The sequence below is a fragment of the Littorina saxatilis genome, unplaced genomic scaffold (assembly GCF_037325665.1).
Source record: "Littorina saxatilis isolate snail1 unplaced genomic scaffold, US_GU_Lsax_2.0 scaffold_645, whole genome shotgun sequence".
Taxonomy (NCBI): domain Eukaryota; kingdom Metazoa; phylum Mollusca; class Gastropoda; order Littorinimorpha; family Littorinidae; genus Littorina; species Littorina saxatilis.
Window position 1 is genome coordinate 29,361 of NW_027126676.1, and position 18,205 is coordinate 47,565.

General features: G+C 40.3%; 1 protein-coding gene across 1 annotated transcript; it reads right to left on the reverse strand.

Moving 5' to 3' along the window:
* Nucleotides 1-9,972, reverse strand: LOC138955171 (uncharacterized). Its single transcript, XM_070326838.1, has 6 exons — nucleotides 9,530-9,972; nucleotides 8,698-8,794; nucleotides 7,242-7,386; nucleotides 6,581-6,739; nucleotides 2,697-2,790; nucleotides 1-1,569 (listed from the first exon to the last, which is right to left on the reverse strand). Exons 1-6 carry the CDS (start codon nucleotides 9,700-9,702, stop codon nucleotides 1,155-1,157), a joined length of 1,083 nt encoding a protein of 360 aa, XP_070182939.1. The 5' UTR covers nucleotides 9,703-9,972; the 3' UTR covers nucleotides 1-1,154.
* Between the last annotated feature and the right edge of the window lie 8,233 nt (nucleotides 9,973-18,205).

The window sequence follows — 18,205 nt, forward strand, 5'->3', positions numbered from 1 at the left end:
TTATTCAGGGTGGGATGGGGGTGGGCAGTGTAGAATGCATGGATTATTTGGAAAAAAGGAATGTCTTGAGTGCAGATTTGAATGATTCGAGGGACTGTTGTTGACGGAGGGGGAGAGGTAGTGTGTTCCATTGGCTAGGTGCTTGGAAAGAAAATGAGCGTTGACCTGCTGTTTTGAGTTTGGTGTGGGGGATGTTGAGTTTAAGGGAGTCGGCAGATGATCTGAGTGCTCGTGAAGGGACAGAGAGAGAGAGAGAATCAGAGAGATAGGCAGGGGCAAGACCATGGAGGCATTTGTAGGTGAGAGTGTGGATTTTGTATGTGATACGGGCAGGAACGGACAACCAGTGGAGCTGATTTAGGAGGGGGGTGATATGGTCTCTCTTTTTCTTTCGTAAGACAAGACGGCAGAGCTATGTTGAATGCGTTGGAGACGAGAGATAGAAGAAGAGGGAAGACCCGCCAAGAGAGAGTTACAATAGTCAAGACGTGAGAGAATGGTGGAAGTGACCAGTTTAGCGGTAGCATCTGTGGTGAGGTACTTGCGGATAGTGGCGATGCGGCGGAGTTGGAAGTAGCAGGTGCGAGAGACAGAAGAGATGTGTTGTTTCATGGAAAGGGTGTTGTCTAGAGTGACTCCGAGATTTTTGACAGCAGAAGACAGAGGGACAGAAGAGTCAGAGAGTTGAAGAGAGTCGGAGGTGGCTTTGGAGAGTTTGGATGTAGTGCCTATTAGAATAGCTTCAGTTTTGTTGCTATTGAGCTGGAGTTTGTTTTCTGTCATCCAATTCTGCACGTCAGTGATAGTGTCAGAGATAGAGGAAAGAAGAGATTCAGACTGGTCAGGGGAAGAGCTGTTGTGAAGTTGAGAGTCATCGGCAAAAGAGTGGTGGAGAACGTTGTGTCGGTCAAGGATGTGGTCAAGAGGTTGAGTGTAGAGAGTAAATAGTACAGGCCCAAAGCCTGAGCCCTGAGGGACTCCGCACTCAAGCCTGATGGGGTCAGAGTTCAGTTTGTCAATCGAAACAGTCTGGACAGTAGCGGTCGGTGAAATAAGAAGAGAACCAAGAAAGAGCTGTGCTATGGATACCAAAGGTGTGCTGAAGGCGTTGAAGGAGGATTTTGTGGTCGACTGTGTCAAAGGCCGCTGATAGATCAAGTAGGGCGATGCCCATTTTCGAAATTGGGGTAGCTGCAGTTCAATGATTCGTAAAAATGACCTTGCTCACTGTTGTTCGCATGGTCATAGATATCCAAATAAACGTTCTCTGGTTGGCTGCTGGCCTCAATGTCACATACTTCAGCAGGGCTACTGTCTGGTATTTCGTAGTCCGAATGGTTGTAGTTTGTAAAGTCGGCGACATCAGGACTGCCTATACCTTGCTGATTGTGATTCTCGTCAGCATGGTTACTGACTGGTATTTTGTAGTCAGAATGGCTGCTGTTGCGTTGGTTGTAGTTTGTGGAGTCGGGGACCTCAGGACTGTCTATGCCTTGCTGGTTGTGATTTCCATTGTCGAAGACTTCAGAACTGCGTGTACCTTGCTGGTTGTGTCGCCTTCTATATCGCCTGCTCATAAAGACACAAACATGACGATGAATGATTGCGAACATGCACGAAGAAAGTTTAAATGCTACCCTTTCAGCAGCTCATTTTGTCATCTGCACGTTTTTCAATTTATCTATATCAGAAATACAGTTGGTTTGTTCGTTCATGGTTTTACGTGTATGAACTATTTGTTATTTTTTTACCCCGCCATTAAGGCAGCCGTACGCCGATTTCGGGGGAAGCATGCTGGGTATGTTCGTGTTTTTATAACCCACCGATCTCTGACATGGATTACAGGATCTTTTCCGTGCGCACTTGGTCTTGCCCTTGTGTGTACACACGAAGGGGGATAAGGCACTAGCAGGTCTGCACATTTGTTGACCTGGGATATTGTATATAGAAACAAATCTCCACCCTTAACCCACCAGGCGGCCGCGGCCGGGATTTGAACTCACGACCTTCTGATTAGGAGGCTGGTGTCTTATCCACTAGGCCACTTCGCCGTCGTGAATCACAGTGAAAAGAACTATTTGTGGACTGCAATCGTTTGAGTTTAAAATCTGACCTGTCTACACTGATCAAGGAAGGCAACTGCTGCAACATGAACCACCTTCGTCGAATGTAAAATGAATGGTAAACAAAATAATGGTTGGTACATTGCGTACATTATTTAATGCAACTCGTATTTCCTATATACCATTTTGTGAAGTTTACAGGGGGGCGAACTTCCCCATCAAACCTAAGATATTGGCCCTTCTCCTGCTCAGTACCTACACACTGCAACCGTATTGGAGAAATTGTTTTACCTGCAAGTCTTTTTCTACACATCTTATGAGATTTTGTTATGCGATTGAACATGTTCAGTTTGGTCTCGATTCTAGATCTCCCATAAACGTTTTCAAAAATCATAATCTCCTAATTGTTAACTCGAACCCAACCCAACTAAAAAGTTGAAATTAGACGGAAATATATATAAGTAACCCCCTCCCCTTATTACTCATTACTATGACTCACTGAAAACCAAAATGTAACAGAAAGAGACATAGTTAAAATCATATCTCAGAATTTTTTTTTTATTTACGTTTAAACACAAACAGTTAATGCGTAGATGGCAATCGTAAAGCTTTGTTTTCTTTTCCTTCACTTACCAGAAAGATAATCCACCAGCAATAAGTAGCAACAGAAAAGCTGCTACTCCTCCAGATATTCCAACAATAATGGCAATGGTGTTGGTCTTTAATTCTGCAAGGCAACAATTGGTAGCAAAATAAATTCATACATCCTATGTTCTTAATTGAACTGAAATATTCCAAATCCAAATGTTCATATTGCACTTGTTCGTAATAGACCCGACCGTTACCTTTAACTTCGCTATTACCGATAGTTCAGCATTCAAAAACACAGATTTTGATTGAGAAGTATAAAGTCATAGGTGTCAGGTTTAAAGGCAGTATCTCGCTTGTAAACAACAATTGAGGCTCACCTAACACCTGGTCGGGCTTTTACACGGCATAAGACAACCCCTTTAGCGAGACACACATCAAGACTGTATGCTTACTGTGTAGAGTGAGACTTTTTTCATACATTAATTGCAAGGTTTTAAATTGGGATTGAGCTAGGAGGTTGAGAGTTCCACATCACTGTTTATTCAACATTCACCAATGGAGCTTTGGCTGACGTCTGTATATACTGGCCATGCCGGCTGTAGTGAAGTCACTAGAGCAGCCTATGCAGTCCCCGTTACCGGCTACATCTTTATATGCCCCAACAGAACACGCAAGACAGGGCAGCGTGTCGTTGGGGGAGTAGAAACCTTTGCCACAGTTCGCTGAAATTACGCACACGTTCACAAAATGTTCTGTTTATGTAGGAAGATATCTGCATTTTTGTTCACAAATAAATCTGAACTGGTTCAATATCTGAGCCTTTCCATCTTTTCCTAATGTCTTAACTGTTTGAAATATTTTAGAAAATACCAGCATGACCAACTCTTCCTGCCACCAACTGGGTACGCTACTTTATTATCCAGGTGGGGGTTAAGATGAACCACTTTTAAAAGCACTGCAACTTAACTTTGGCAACAGATTGGCAAAGTCAAATTATGTCATCATTATAAAGAAACAAGATGGCTTTCACCTCTATAACAGTCTCCAATGGATGCAAAGGCCACTCTACCAGTGGTGGTGTTTAAGGTAAGGGAAAAGCATTAAAGGCACAGTAAGCCTCCCGTAAACCATCACAGATACTGTCTGAGTGTCAGGCTTTTACACACAGTACAAACACCCTTTCATTTAAACACTCACCGCTTGAGAAGATCCTAGGTGCCCTCCGTCAAGAGCGAGCAATTTTCAAAGAATTCATGTTTGCGTTGTTTATCATACCCCTGAGCCATCGTGAACCCTTGTGATCCAGTTTCCTTTTTCACAATGTAGTCGTCAGTTTGTAATTTGAATGCGATTCGCTGTAGGCGTATCTGCAATAGCACGTTATTATGTACGTCGCACTCATTCAGTTTCCCATACAACTGCACTATTTCCTTTTTCCCCTTCTTGCTTTGTAAACACTGTACGTCATGAGTTCATCTTTAATTTGCAATTTCAGGAGCTCCCATTGTTCTTGGGGAGCCATCAATTTATTTTCATAAAAAATTTGTTTGTTTGTTTGTTTGTTTGTTTAACGCCCAGCCGACCACGAAGGGCCATATCAGGGCGGTGCTGCTTTGACATATAACGTGCGCCACACACAAGACAGAAGTCGCAGCACAGGCTTCATGTCTCACCCAGTCACATTATTCTGACACCGGACCAACCAGTCCTAGCACTAACCCCATAATGCCAGACGCCAGGCGGAGCAGCCACTAGATTGCCAATTTTAAAGTCTTAGGTATGACCCGGCCGGGGTTCGAACCCACGACCTCCCGATCACGGGGCGGACACCTTACCACTAGGCCACCGTGCCGGTCTTTCATAAAAAATGTGTCTATCAATTCATTCAGATCTTATGTACAAAAACAAGATCTTTTAACAAATTATTATTAAACTTCCAGTAACTGGGAACCCGCTCAAACTGAGAACATCTAATCACAGTTTGAATACATCTGTGGTCAGAAAACGGGACAGAAAACATGCTGCAGTCAAGCACATCATTAAACACAGAATCACTCGAAAACACGTAGGCTAATCAATTCATCTGGCAACGAACTTATTCCTTCTGGACATAGCATATTTTTTAAGTGTAGGATTAAATATCCGCCAGGTATCAGTAAGCCCACATGAGTTCTTAAATTCATTTAGGGACAAGACCACGTTTTCAGGGTGGGTTTCTCCACTCACAATATCCATATCATTGTTCAAAAAGTTAGGGAATTTATGCAACAGATCATGACCGTACATGATTTATACTATTTCTCTGTCGTCTGCTCCTGAAGCAGACGATTTTGTTTTGGAGCAACCCGTATGACACGGGATGGGGTAAAACAGAGGATGATGGGTAAATTCTAAATATAGCCCACAATCATCCTGACTGCAAACAGTGACAGCCGAAATATTTGATGAGCTTTGGAGGAGTAGAAAAGCGACAATAATCCCGGCGAGTATCATTGTTTTTTTAAGCTTTGCTGTTTTGATATCGTACCGCTATCATGGGCTTTGAATTGAAGTGAAAAACTTCGTGAGAGTGGTAGTTATAGTGTGCAAAAGCTTCGTGTACTACTCTGCAAGTGCAACAGGTCTGACCTACTTTGGAAGCGTGGGTATTGGTTCCTTCTGTCAAGATGGTTGAACGTGCTACAGTTTTGTTTGTCGGACACTCGCATGCACGAAGGCTCGGGGAATTCAAGAGCAAAGGTAGGGGTAAAACTTATGCAGGGTACAGTTATCAATGCTGGTGGACCCCATCATCTCATCCACAGTAACATAGCCATCAGGGCACCCCGCACTGCTCGAAGCGCTGAGTGTCGTTTCACGTGCCCAGGGGACACAGCTGACAGGACATTAGAGTCGTGTTGTATTGGTTGCCAGCATCACAGAAAGCTGTGAACGCAGATAACCTTCTTCAATACTGCATACAACAATGGATGTAAGTGTGTGTGTGTGTGTGTGTGTGTGTGTGTGTGTGTGTGTGTGTGTGTGTGTGTGTGTGTGTGTGTGTGTCTGTGGTCGCCATAGCTCACTGCATAGGAGCCGCAGTTGTGCGCCTGGGTTGTAGTTCCTTGATTCAGTGTTGTAATGTCTTGGGGTTTTTCTATGGACAAACCAACGGACACAAAGGGTGAGGTGCAACAATCGTTTATTCGGTGACCACATGGTAAGCTAACTGTTCGGAAGTATTCCAGTGTCAGCACTGGCTGCAAGGCACAAGGACCCTTGCGGGTTTTTTACAACTAATCTGGTCATGAAAACTAAACAAGTGCAATATTTACAAGTCAGGCAAATGGTGGTAAAAGGATGGACTGACATTGAAATAAACGAGCAATTACATTTTTTGCAGCTTGCGATTTTAACTGTAATATTCTGTTTACTCACCCTCCCCTTCCTTTTTTCTGAACCTGTTCATGTAGACGCTGTTCGATGTTCATATTCGTTTGATGCGTACATATTGGCTGTCACAACTATTCGAAGATAAGTCACATGATCGGTTATGAGCGATTTTTGCCTGTTTTGAATCTTGTGTGTCCACTCTAATGCTACTCTTACACTGTGCCGAATTGCCCTTGCGAATAGAAATTTCCAACAATTCGCAATGATCGGGACATGGTTGCAAGGCATTCTTAAATGTTCTTAACCATTCGCCACCATCCGTCTCTTGTTTCCAACATAGCAACATATGTGTTCCTAATATTCGCAAGGAAGTCATATTCTTAACTTTTTCGCAACGTTTTCGCACAGTGTAAGACAGGCATAAAGGATAGATCAACGTCCTTGTGAATGGTCAGTTGTGGGCTTTTTTCTCCAAAATTAAACGTTCCAGTAAATTCTTGATTTTGAAACGTTTACACTCTATCTGTTATGGATATCATTGACGTATCACTTACTGCCACACTGAGATTCAGCCTTGGCACCTGTGGAGGTTGTGAACGTCTTCCCTGGGCAGTCCTTGCAGCTGGTTTGGCCTGTCTGGTCCTGGTATGTGTTCTTTGCACATGATACACATTCTGTCCCGTCAGTGGAGTAGGTTCCGTTAGGACAAGGCCCTGCAATTTATGTCATTTGATTATATATATATCCTTTGTAGGAATTCAAATCCTCTCAATCTAATCATACAATGTTTTTCTATCACCACAAAGAACTGAGTAGCTTATTGGGCGGTTTGAACCCGTATTATTAGGCCAAGAATAATCTTTTCGTGAAAAATTCATATGGACTGGTTAAAATATAGCTTCATACTATGCAATCATTTCAACAAAGCTAAGCAGGTGACCGGTGACAATGAAGGAAATATAAGTTGTTTGAATGAGCGTGAGAGCCCCGAATGTAATTTCCGCTTGCCTGAATGTAAATTTACATGTATCTGTGATCTTAGATTCACAGGACATCTAAACTAAATGTTTAATCTAATATGCTAGTTCAAAATTTGCCACAGCTGATGTTTTTAGAGAGAGAGAGAGAGAGAGAGAGAGAGAGAGAGAGAGAGAGAGAGAGAGAGAGAGAGAGAGAGAGAGGGAGAGAGAGAGAGAGAGAGAGAGCTGCACTCACCATAGGTAAATCCTGAGGTACCAGGGCTCACCAAGTCGACAGAGCCAGCAGGCGTGCCATCAGACTTCAGCGGGCCCTGCCCAGGCACAGGTTCGTAGACCGAAGCCACATTGTCCACACCCAGGTATTCAATGTCATTGTTATTCTGGTGACAAAAACATGGAGATGTACTCATTGAAGTGTTCAACACTTTATGACAGAAAAATCACAGAATAGAAGTCGATGGACCTGGGTATACAAAGTATCGTCCGAGATTGTCCTGTAGACAAGGAAAAAATGTTCCGACACTGCAAGTATCCTAGTTTTTTCATTGCAGGGATACTGATCAAACAGTTGTCGTTGTATGAAGTCCACTGCTTAAATTAAAAGAGGTAATTTACCATATAATTATATACACATCAGTTTGTCTTGCTATGTCATACTCGTACAACTCACTCCTTGTGGAGTAGCAGAGGTGTAATAGCAGGTATTTGATAAGAAAACAAAACGCAATTCTTTGGTCGGACAATTTTCTTATAGCATTTGCAAGGCTAACATTAACATTGTAGATATTATTTCAAAGGTATATACAGTGAGTATAAGGCGTCTTGGACAAAACATTCCCTTGCAGTGTTAGATGCAAAACGTGTTTGTTGGGTCGGAAAATGTGCTTTTAAGAATTGCAAGGCTAAAATGAAAAATTTAGATAGCATTTCTAAAGTATAATAAGTAAGTATACGCGTATTGAAGAAAACATTTTCTTGCAGTGGTATAATTGTGACCCTCCACCACGGAGTGAGTCGCATGTCACCTCGCGCGGTTCTGCGCCAGGCTTAATATAAGTCCGGGGGGACTGTGGTAACAATGTGAGGGTCACCTTAGTCACAGGCTTATAACTCGAAAAGTTTTCGCTCTTCTCTAAAACGATTTTCACCACTGGATAGAGCATAAAACACTCTTTAGGAAAATGTAAAAATATGAAAATCATGCACATGTGACATGCGACTCATTCCGTGGTGGAGGGTCACATGTATGTAGCACTATATTTTGTTTTCCTGTTAATAAATACACAGAAGGGACATACATTCAATTGATTCTTAACTGCATTTAACACAATTTGCATTCATATATAAGCTATGTCAGCAAAGAGATAACTACGTGAGATTTAATTTGTCTGATGTATTAAGAGAATACCAGTTAACAAATACAAAATCCAAAGAGTCACACTGACAAGCATGCATTTAAAAGACTACTGAGAACAACCACTCTCTCGCCGCCACACTTTGGGGTTGAACCCGAGACCACTGAGCAGCACCACAGAGCAGTGCAGTTACCAACTAAATGTTCTGGCAAAAGAAAACATCTTTAGTTGCAGACAATATAATAGTTGTCATATGGGTACAGGTGCTATCCTGACATCCAAACAAACATTGCAGAAAACAAATAAACCTACAAACAAACAAAAACTTTAATTCACCAGGGTTTTTTCTTGAACTTGGCTATCATAAAAAGCCCTTTCAATTGCAACTGCAGAATCGTGGATTTCTTTTGTAGTATTGTCTTCAACCTCAGAACTGAAAAAAAAACCACGCATGAAACAGTTATATCGTATATTCTGTGCTGTCTGGTGTTCGCATCCTGAGCCCGTCTGCCATAACAGATCGAGTGTGTGTGTGTGTGTGTGTGTGTGTGTGTGTGTGTGTGTGAGTGTGAAGTGTGTGTGCGTGCGTGTGTGTGTGTGCGTGTGTGTGTGTGTGTAAGTGTACATGTGTGCGTGTGTGTGTGTGTAAGTGCGTGTGTGTAAGTGTATGTGCGTGTGTGTGTGTGTGTGTGTGTGTAAGTGTGTGTGTGTGTGTGTGTGTATGTGTGGAAGTGTATGTGTGTGTGTAAGTGTAAGTGTGTGTGTGTGTGTGTGTAAGTGTGTGTATATGTGTGTGTGTAAGTGTGTGTATATATATATGTGTGTGTGTGTGTGTGTGCGTGTGTGCGTGCGTGCGTGCGTGCGTGTGTGTGTGTGTGTGCACATAAGCGATATATTGCGTGGGGTAGGGATGTCTGTGTCAGTACTTTCAGCAACATACACACATTAATCATAACAGGCATCACCAGCTGCAGAAAAAAAGACATCAGCAAAATGTTCAAAGAAGTTCACGTTTCCCTTCCTGTGAATACTAAGGAGCGTAGGCTGTTAAAGTCTAAACAGTCCTTTTAATCGTTTACAAAAAAATCAGTACTTGACGGTCTAGCCTATTTTCGTCCAGATCAGAAGATGGACAGTTTGTACATAAATCACACAAAATATCACTTACTCAACTCCGCTGACCTCAATTTCAACCTCATTTTCTTCAGGGTCTGTTTGACGTTTCCGTCTTGACGAGAAGTTTTGCAGACACCCAACTTTGAATTTGATCTTCACGTTGACACAATTTTTGTTATCACGGGAAACGCAGATTGCTGGGAAGCGCATGTCTAATATCTCCATGATTCGAAGGATGAAATCCGTAATGACTGTTCCCAATTGGTTTTTGTTGTAATCAGATCTTCCGCAAGGCTTGACGCGTAGGCGAATCTTCACACGTACAACTATCTTGACATTCCTTACAGCTGGCACTGAAAATTGAAAAATGACATCATTTGTGAAACATTATGAAACCAACCCGTTAATCGTAACCTTAATACCAGGAGGAGAGATATCTCATGCCAAACACCTTCGTCCCACGCCAACAGGATCAGAAATAATCAGCTGCTCTAGTTCCATTGGCTTTCAAGAAAAATCTTATTTTTCTCGTTATTGACCTGAACCCGACACCTCTGTGCCTTGTCTAGAAGTCATAAAACCCTAGAGTTGAAATTTTAAAAAAACCAGTTTCAAAAACGTAAAGGAACAGTAATGCTTTTTACATTTAGTCAAGTTTTGACTAAATGTTTTAACGCAGAGGAGGGAATCGAGACGAGGGTCGTGGTGTATGTGTGTGTGTGTGTGTGTGTGTGTGTGTGTGTGTGTGTGTGTGTGTGTCTGTGTGTGTGTGTGTCTGTGCGTATGTGTGTGTGTAGAGCGATTCAGAGTAAACTACTGGACCGATCTTTATGAAATTTTACATGAGAGTTTCTGGGTATGATATCCCCAGACGTTTTTTTCTTTTTTTCGATAAATGTCTTTGATGACGTCATATCCGGCATTTTGTAAAAGTTGAGGCGGCACTGTCACACCCTCATGTTTCAATCAATCTTCGACAAAGGCCAAACTTCGGTATTGCATTTCAGCATGGAGGCTTAAAAATTAACTAATAACTTTGGTCATTAAAAATCTGAAAATTGTAATTAAAATTATTTTTTTATAAAACGATCCAAAATAACTTTTATTTTATTCTTCATCATGTTCTGATTCCAAAAACATATAAATATGTTATATTTGGATTAAAAACAAGCTCTGAAAATTAAAAATATAAAAATTATGATTAAAATTAAATTTCCGAAATCGTTTTAAAAACAATTCCATCTTATTCCTTGTCGGTTCCTGATTCCAAAAATATATAGATATGATATGTTTGGATTAAAAACACGCTCAGAAAGTTAAAACGAAGAGAGGTACAGTAAAGCGTGCTATGCAGCACAGCGCAACCGCTACCGCGCTAAACAGGCTCGTCACTTTCACTGCCTTTTGCACTAGCGACGGACTACGGTCATTGTGAAAAAAATGCAGTGTGTTCAGTTTCATTCTGTGAGTTCCACAGCTTGACTAAATGCAGTAATTTCGCCTTACGCGACTGGTTTTTTTTTGTTACGAATACTTGACTCCCACTGTTACCTTGATATTTGACGAGGGTCAACCAGAACTCTGTAAGTTCTAGAAGCAAACAAAGGATTGGGCGTTTTAATTTGGAAAGTTCTAGATATTATCGTCCAAGAAAATGATTATTTCCTACTTTTTAACTCCACTGTGACCTTCACTTTTGAAAGGGTCAACCAGATATGTTTCATGACGTGATGTCATCAGATCCCTAAAGTGTGTAAACATTTCAAAAGGTATAGCTTTTAAACGTAAAGTTTGAAAAAATCATTTGTCCATACTTTGACTGGAACTTAACACCAAGGCGACCTTGACATTTAAAAAGAGCAAACCTGACTGTGATGATGTCTGGAGCTGAGGTAATCACACGCTGAGAGTGTGTAAGTTATCAAAGACCTAGAGGAACAAATGCTGACCCACTTTTGCCACAGGTAATATGAACTACAAAATATATTATCTGCAGCTCTCGCCCCATTATAAGCAACTGACGTTTGTCGACCACTTTTCCCAAACTCGACCCCACTGCTACCTTGAAATACGATCAGAATTTGTCTGACTTGGGTAGTGTTCAAAGATCAACGAACCCTGGAAGTTTGTGAAGACTGATATATAGCTTCAAAAACATCGAACATAATGTTTTTCTTTACCCCAGTTTTATCCCACTGTGAACTTGAAACTTGGGAAGTGTCAAACACACTTGGGTTATGGCTGGGGGCCGTCAAACGGCGAGAAGATTCAAAGTTTTAGCTTTAAAAAGGTTACAGAAATTAATAATATTGCAGATTCTGATCCCAGCATGACCCTACCGTGACCTTGTAATTTGATGAGGGTCAATGAGACTTTAGTCATATCTCAAGGTTATCAAACCGGAAAAGTATGCACAGTTTCAATGCTCCTGCTTAAAATAAAACTGTAATGAATTGACTATTTTCCCATTTCTTAATGTCGATCCTGCTGTAACCTTCTTATTTGACAACGGCCAGACAGATTTGTGTTATGTCTGGAACATAGCCATCAGGTCCTAGAGATTTGTACAGATTCAAAGATCTAGCTTAATAACATCAGAGAAAAGCAAAACGTTTAGTTTTTCGTCTATGCACGGCCTAACACTGGTCATTACAACTACTATCCTCATTGCTCAGGCAAGTCAAACATGTTCAAGAAAATAATAACGGTCACTTTTTTTACATTTAGTCAAGTTTTGACTAAATGTTCTAACATAGAGGGGGGAATCGAGACGAGGGTCGTGGTGTATGTGTGTGTGTGTGTGTGTGTGTGTGTGTGTGTGTGTGTGTGTGTGTGTGTGTGTGTGTGTGTGTCTGTGTGTGTGTGTGTGTGTGTGTGTGTGTGTGTGTGTGTGTGTGTGTGTGTGTGTGTAGAGCGATTCAGAGAAAACTACTGGACCGATTTTCTTGAAACTTTACATGAGAGTTTCTGAGTATGATATCCCAAGATTGTTTTTCTTTGTTTCGATAAATATCTTTGATGACGTCATATCCGGTATTTTGTGAAAGTTGAGGCGGCACTGTCACGCCTTCATTTTTCAATCAAATTGATTGAAATTTTGGCAAACCAATCTTCGACGAAGGCCGGACTTTGGTATTGCATTTCAGCTTGGAGGCTTAAAAATTAATTCATGACTTTGGTCATTAAAAATCTGAAAATTGTAATTAAAATTATATTTGTATAAAACGATCCAAATTTACGTTTATCGTATTTTTCATCATTTTCTGATTCCAAAAACATATAAATATGTTATTTTCGGATTTAAAAACAAGCTCTGAAAATTAAAAATATAAAAATTATGATTAAAATTAAATTTTCGAAATCAATTTAAAAACACGTTCATCTTATTCCTTGTCGGTTCCTGATTCCAAAAACATATAGATATATAGCTATTCTGATGAACACGTGGGGGAATTCGGGGGCTGTGATTGGATGGTCTCTTCCGATCCTCAAAGCATAATGCGGCGGAAGTCGGCCATTTAAACTCAATATCCAAAAGCATAATCGATAACAAAGACGCATGGTTCCGGTTTCTTCCACGTGTATAAAGTACACGCATACCTCGCCAGGTTTGTTTCTGTGACTAGTCGACAGACGATGCCATTTGCTTTGTGTGTGTTTTTGTTGTTGCTTACTGTACATGACATACATTACGTGTAAAATCCAGTTCTTTAACAGGCAACAAACCGTGCAAATTTCCAGAAGCTGCAATCTGAAGCGACCTATCTCTGATTCTAGCAGACGATCTCTCCAATGTTTAACACAAAATCAGCAAACTCTCCTGTCACATAGAACGTCCATTGTATAGTGCAATGTTGAAATGAAGTTACCGGTCTGAAACATTCAGTCGTTTCTTCTGAGACAATCCTTGTTCTCTTATCATCTACAGATTTACCGCAGTGTTCACCACGCGAATTCCCAACAGAAGTCAGACTTTCGAACATACAATATACGTAGGCAAGCATGATACGTCATGACGTCATATGATTCCTAGCATATTGACGTAATGCTAAACATCCGGTTATCTCGAGTTTTCTCCGTAATACATGTCCGTGGGTTTTTCAATGTTCGGTTATTTCCGTGGCTTCATGCGGAAAGGGAACCGTCGTCTGCAATCAGCGACATGGACCATTCTGGTACTTGTTGCTGACAAAAACATGATTTTAACACAGAATTTAATGTCAGAATTGCTATATAAACGCTATTGTGTTTTCATCGTAGCAATAGGGTCCGATATTTAGACTCGAACAAGTATAATGCGACTCGTCTTCGACTCGTCGGCATTATACTTGTCTCGTCTAAATATCGGGCCCTATTGCTACGCTGAAAACACAATAGCTGGTAATGAGAGATATAGAAAAGCGGGCTATCCTCCTCAGCGCAACCGCTACCGCGCTTTAATTTTCTGTATTGTTAATTTCACTGCCTTTGCCACGAGCGGTGGACAGACGATGCTACGAGTGTGCGGTCTTGCGGAAAAAATGCTTTGCGTTCAGTTTCATTCTGTGAGTTCGACTGAGCTTGACTAAATGTTGTATTTTCGCCTTACACGACTTGTTTTATGTAAAGTCAACGCCACTGTGAACTTCAAAGGTTTTTTTAAATTTTCTTTTTCTTTATCTTTAAATAGGAATCAGCTTTTCTTCTGATATATTAGGGCTTACAAACGGAGGTGCCTTAATTTACGTTCCTTACAAAAATATCTTCACACATCAACACTTTTTCAAAATAGATTTAAATCGTGCAAAATAAAATAAATTAATCGATAAGTAAATCGAAAAATATATCAATCAATACTTAACACATAAATAGGTATTCAAATTCATAAAATGGAAAAGCTAAACATAAAATGACAACAACTTTAACCTAAACACCTAATTTAACAAAACAAAACAAACAAATTTCTTACAATTATTTTATTTTTTCTTTTAACATTAAATAAAAATCGAACAACTTAAATTTATACTCTTTTACTCTCTTTTATTTATTTATCATTTATTTTATTTTTAAATAACTATCATTATTAAATACCTATCTGTTAACAGTTTTTTGATCTTATTATTATAACTATTATTATCAAGATTTTTATTATAATTATTGATATTATTAATATTATCATTCATTAAATTGCTTAATCTCCGTTTGCTTGTCCAATCTCCGCCTCCGGCAGTTGTGTCATCATTTTCCTTTTTTTTCCCCTCCAACACACACCTTGAGTCTACCATATATCAACATTGTTATTTTTCTATCACACAAACATCCCACGTTCACTCATGTTTTGCACGAGTGAGGTTTTACGTGTATGACCGTTGTACCCCGCCATTCAGGAAGCCATACGCCGCTTTCGAGGGAATCTTGAGGTTAAACTCCTTGCTCACAGAGAGTTGGCCAGCCACAATCGGCCGCCAATGTATCCAAGCACTGCGAATTGTTATGTCTCACTGATTATACTCAGATGAGTAAATTGTGCCACAGAAGTGTCATTCTATTACAGATAAAAAGGTGGTCTGTTGGATGAGCAACAGAATGTTTGGGTCTTCTGTAAATAAACATTTTAGGGATACCGGCAAGTACCCCTTGTAACAGTGTGTACAGTGTACATATAACCAAACGTTGCAACTCGTGCGAGTAGATCACAACTATTACAACCATAGCTTCCGTGTATGAACTTAGCACACACCTCTTCCAGAAAACTAAAAGTCAGATAGGACGAGATAACTTAATTTGCAAACCCTGTGATACAAGCGGATGCATAAGAAACCCTGAACAACAGATTGATGAACCAACTGACCTACTGAGTACAAAACAAAAAAGTCCAATTCATACCCTCTTCCTCATATTGAAAGTTTGGCAGATGGACAAACCAACTTTCAATATCCATTTTCCTACCATCAATGCAAACTCTGACAATGTACTGCTTGTGACCAAATGAAATCTACAAAATAAACTTAACTTGAACTCATCCTATTCCTAGACATACTTCAGTGGTACCTGCGATGAGAGGCCGCTCTGATGAGAAGACATCTCGAAAGTCTGTAGTATCTTTGTCTACCATTTTGCTCAATGTATGCCTGTCATGACAGGCACACCCCAATGTTGGAACACCTTTGGCTATCTCAAAGAGTGTCCTATTATCGGTGAATACCAATGTAAAATACAAAGAGATGGACACACTAACCTATTCCTTGTGCCTCTTCGACGCATTTTTCCTTTCCTTGCGTGGTTGTAGTTTCACCTGCAGGGCACTTGATGCAGTCTGTGTACGTTGACGACGCCTCGCGGTAAAAACCAATTTTACAGTCTTCGCACGTCTTGCTGGCCTGCATGTACGCCTTTCCACTATGGAAAGCCGTTTGGCTCATAACTATTACAGCTGTAATTTAAAATAAATACACCTGTATTTAATGATAAATACAGCTGTATTTATTTCTTAAACGTATACAATAAGTATCATTATTAATTACAGGTGTATTTTTTTTATTAATTACAGGTGTATTTTTTTTATTAAATACAGGTGTATTTATTATAAATTACAGGTGTATTTATTTTTAAATACAGGTGTAATTATTATTAAATACAGGTGTATTTATTTTTAAATACAGGTGTATTTATTATTAAGTACAGGTGCATTTATTATTAAATACACCTGTATTTATTATAAAATACAGGTGTAATTAATGATAAATACACCTGTATTTAAAAATAAATACACCTGTATTTAAAAATAAATACACCTGTATTTAATAATAAATACACCTGTATTTAAAAATAAATACACCTGTATTTAAAAATAATTACACCTGTATTTAAAAATAAATACACCTGTATTTAAAATTAAATACACCTGTATTTAATAATAAATACACCTGTAATAATCAGTTATAAGTCACGTGGTTAAGCGACTTAAAAACTTGGACTGGGAATCCACATGAAAAACACTAAGCTTATACGCGTCTTCATAGCCTCGCTTTGCCGCCTTTTGACAGACTGAACAGCTCAAGATGGCGGGGGTGGCAAATGTCCCTGATGTTTTGGAAGGTTTGCGAGTGCAGTTTTAATTAACGCTGTTGCCCAGGCTCGCACAGCAGGGTAAGTTAATTGTTTTATCAGACGAATTCGGTTCTTGTGACGATCTACACCGAGTCAGTGGGGCATCCACATCCAGAAGTTGAACTTGAAGGGAGGCCTGTACGCGTTTTTGACCAAAGATGCAAAATATTGGAATTCGGTGCGAGAGACTAGCTGCTATATCGTGTTATCGGTAATCTTGAACTTTAGCGTGTTAAATTCATAGCTCTTAATTCAGAGGCATTTAAGTCTCCAAATTTGTAGAACCTGTACTTGTAATCATAACAAGTCATTTTAGATCCCTTTGAAGTTACGGAATGAACTCCGATGATGAACTGTACGAATGCATTTGACCCATCAAAGAAGGAATTATCCGTGTGACCAGACAAGGGAGACAACTCTTTCGTGTAGATGATGTCCCATGGTTGACAACGTACACCATTTTCGTCACGCTAAAGTTCAAGATTACCTTGTTATCTGTGTGTGTGTGTGTGTAATCCGTTGTAAAGTGTATATTATGATTATTTGGTGGCGGCGGCAGTGGTACGTATATAATCTCATATGGAAAGCCGTTTGGTTCATAACAAACCTTGATTGATATGGGTTAAAGCTGTGGTCTATTTATGACTTTCCGGGGCTACGAGGTTGAAAAATAGGGACAAAATCATGTACAGATTTCTGTACAGCAAACACTACCCGAAACCCCACCTATACGGCGTGTATGACCTTGAGAGCTTCAGTCAACGCTTGAATTTTGCAGTGGTAACATCCGGTTTGCTCTCGCAGAGCTGAGCATATTTGTTGTCAAGAAGGATCGAGCAGAAAAAATAAACGACTTGGCAGGGATTCGAACTCAAGGCATCGGGGCCTCGAAATGTCGGGGCCGATGTCTTAACCGCTAGGCCACTACACCAGTATTGTCAAAGATAAAAAAAATTGATAATTTTATATCATTCTACGCTTGAATTATCATTTATGCGTTGCAAAAACGTAAAAATTGACATTAAAATTTGCCTTTATTTGCAAACATGTTTTACAGAATCGCAGTACATGTTTACACCGTCATGCTACACGACATTCGCGCCATGCAAATAGCTGCGATATCTCTATTTACAACATGCAAGAAAATGACAAGAACAGTAATTGAATCTCTCCAAAGCCAGTTGAAACCAGACATCTAAGAAATAGTTATACATGTATTCACTTCTGAACAACCGGCACGGTTGGCCTAGTGGTAAGGCGTCCGCCCCGTGATCGGGAGGTCGTGGGTTCGAACCCCGGCCGGGTCATACCTAAGACTTTAAAATTGGCAATCTAGTGGTTGCTCCGCCTGGCGTCTGGCATTATGGGGTTAATGCTAGGACTGGTTGGTCCGGTGTCAGAATAATGTGACTGGGTGAGCCATGAAGCCTGTGCTGCGACTTCTGTCTTGTGTGTGGCGCACGTTATATGTCAAAGCAGCTCCGCCCTGATATGGCCCTTCGTGGTCGGCTGGGCGTTAAGCAAGCAAACAAACAAACAAACAAACAAACTTCTGAACAATGGGCGGATAGAGATATAAATCATGCTGCTTCAAGAATAACATAACATGAATTCATATCAATGTTTTTCCTTCATTTTC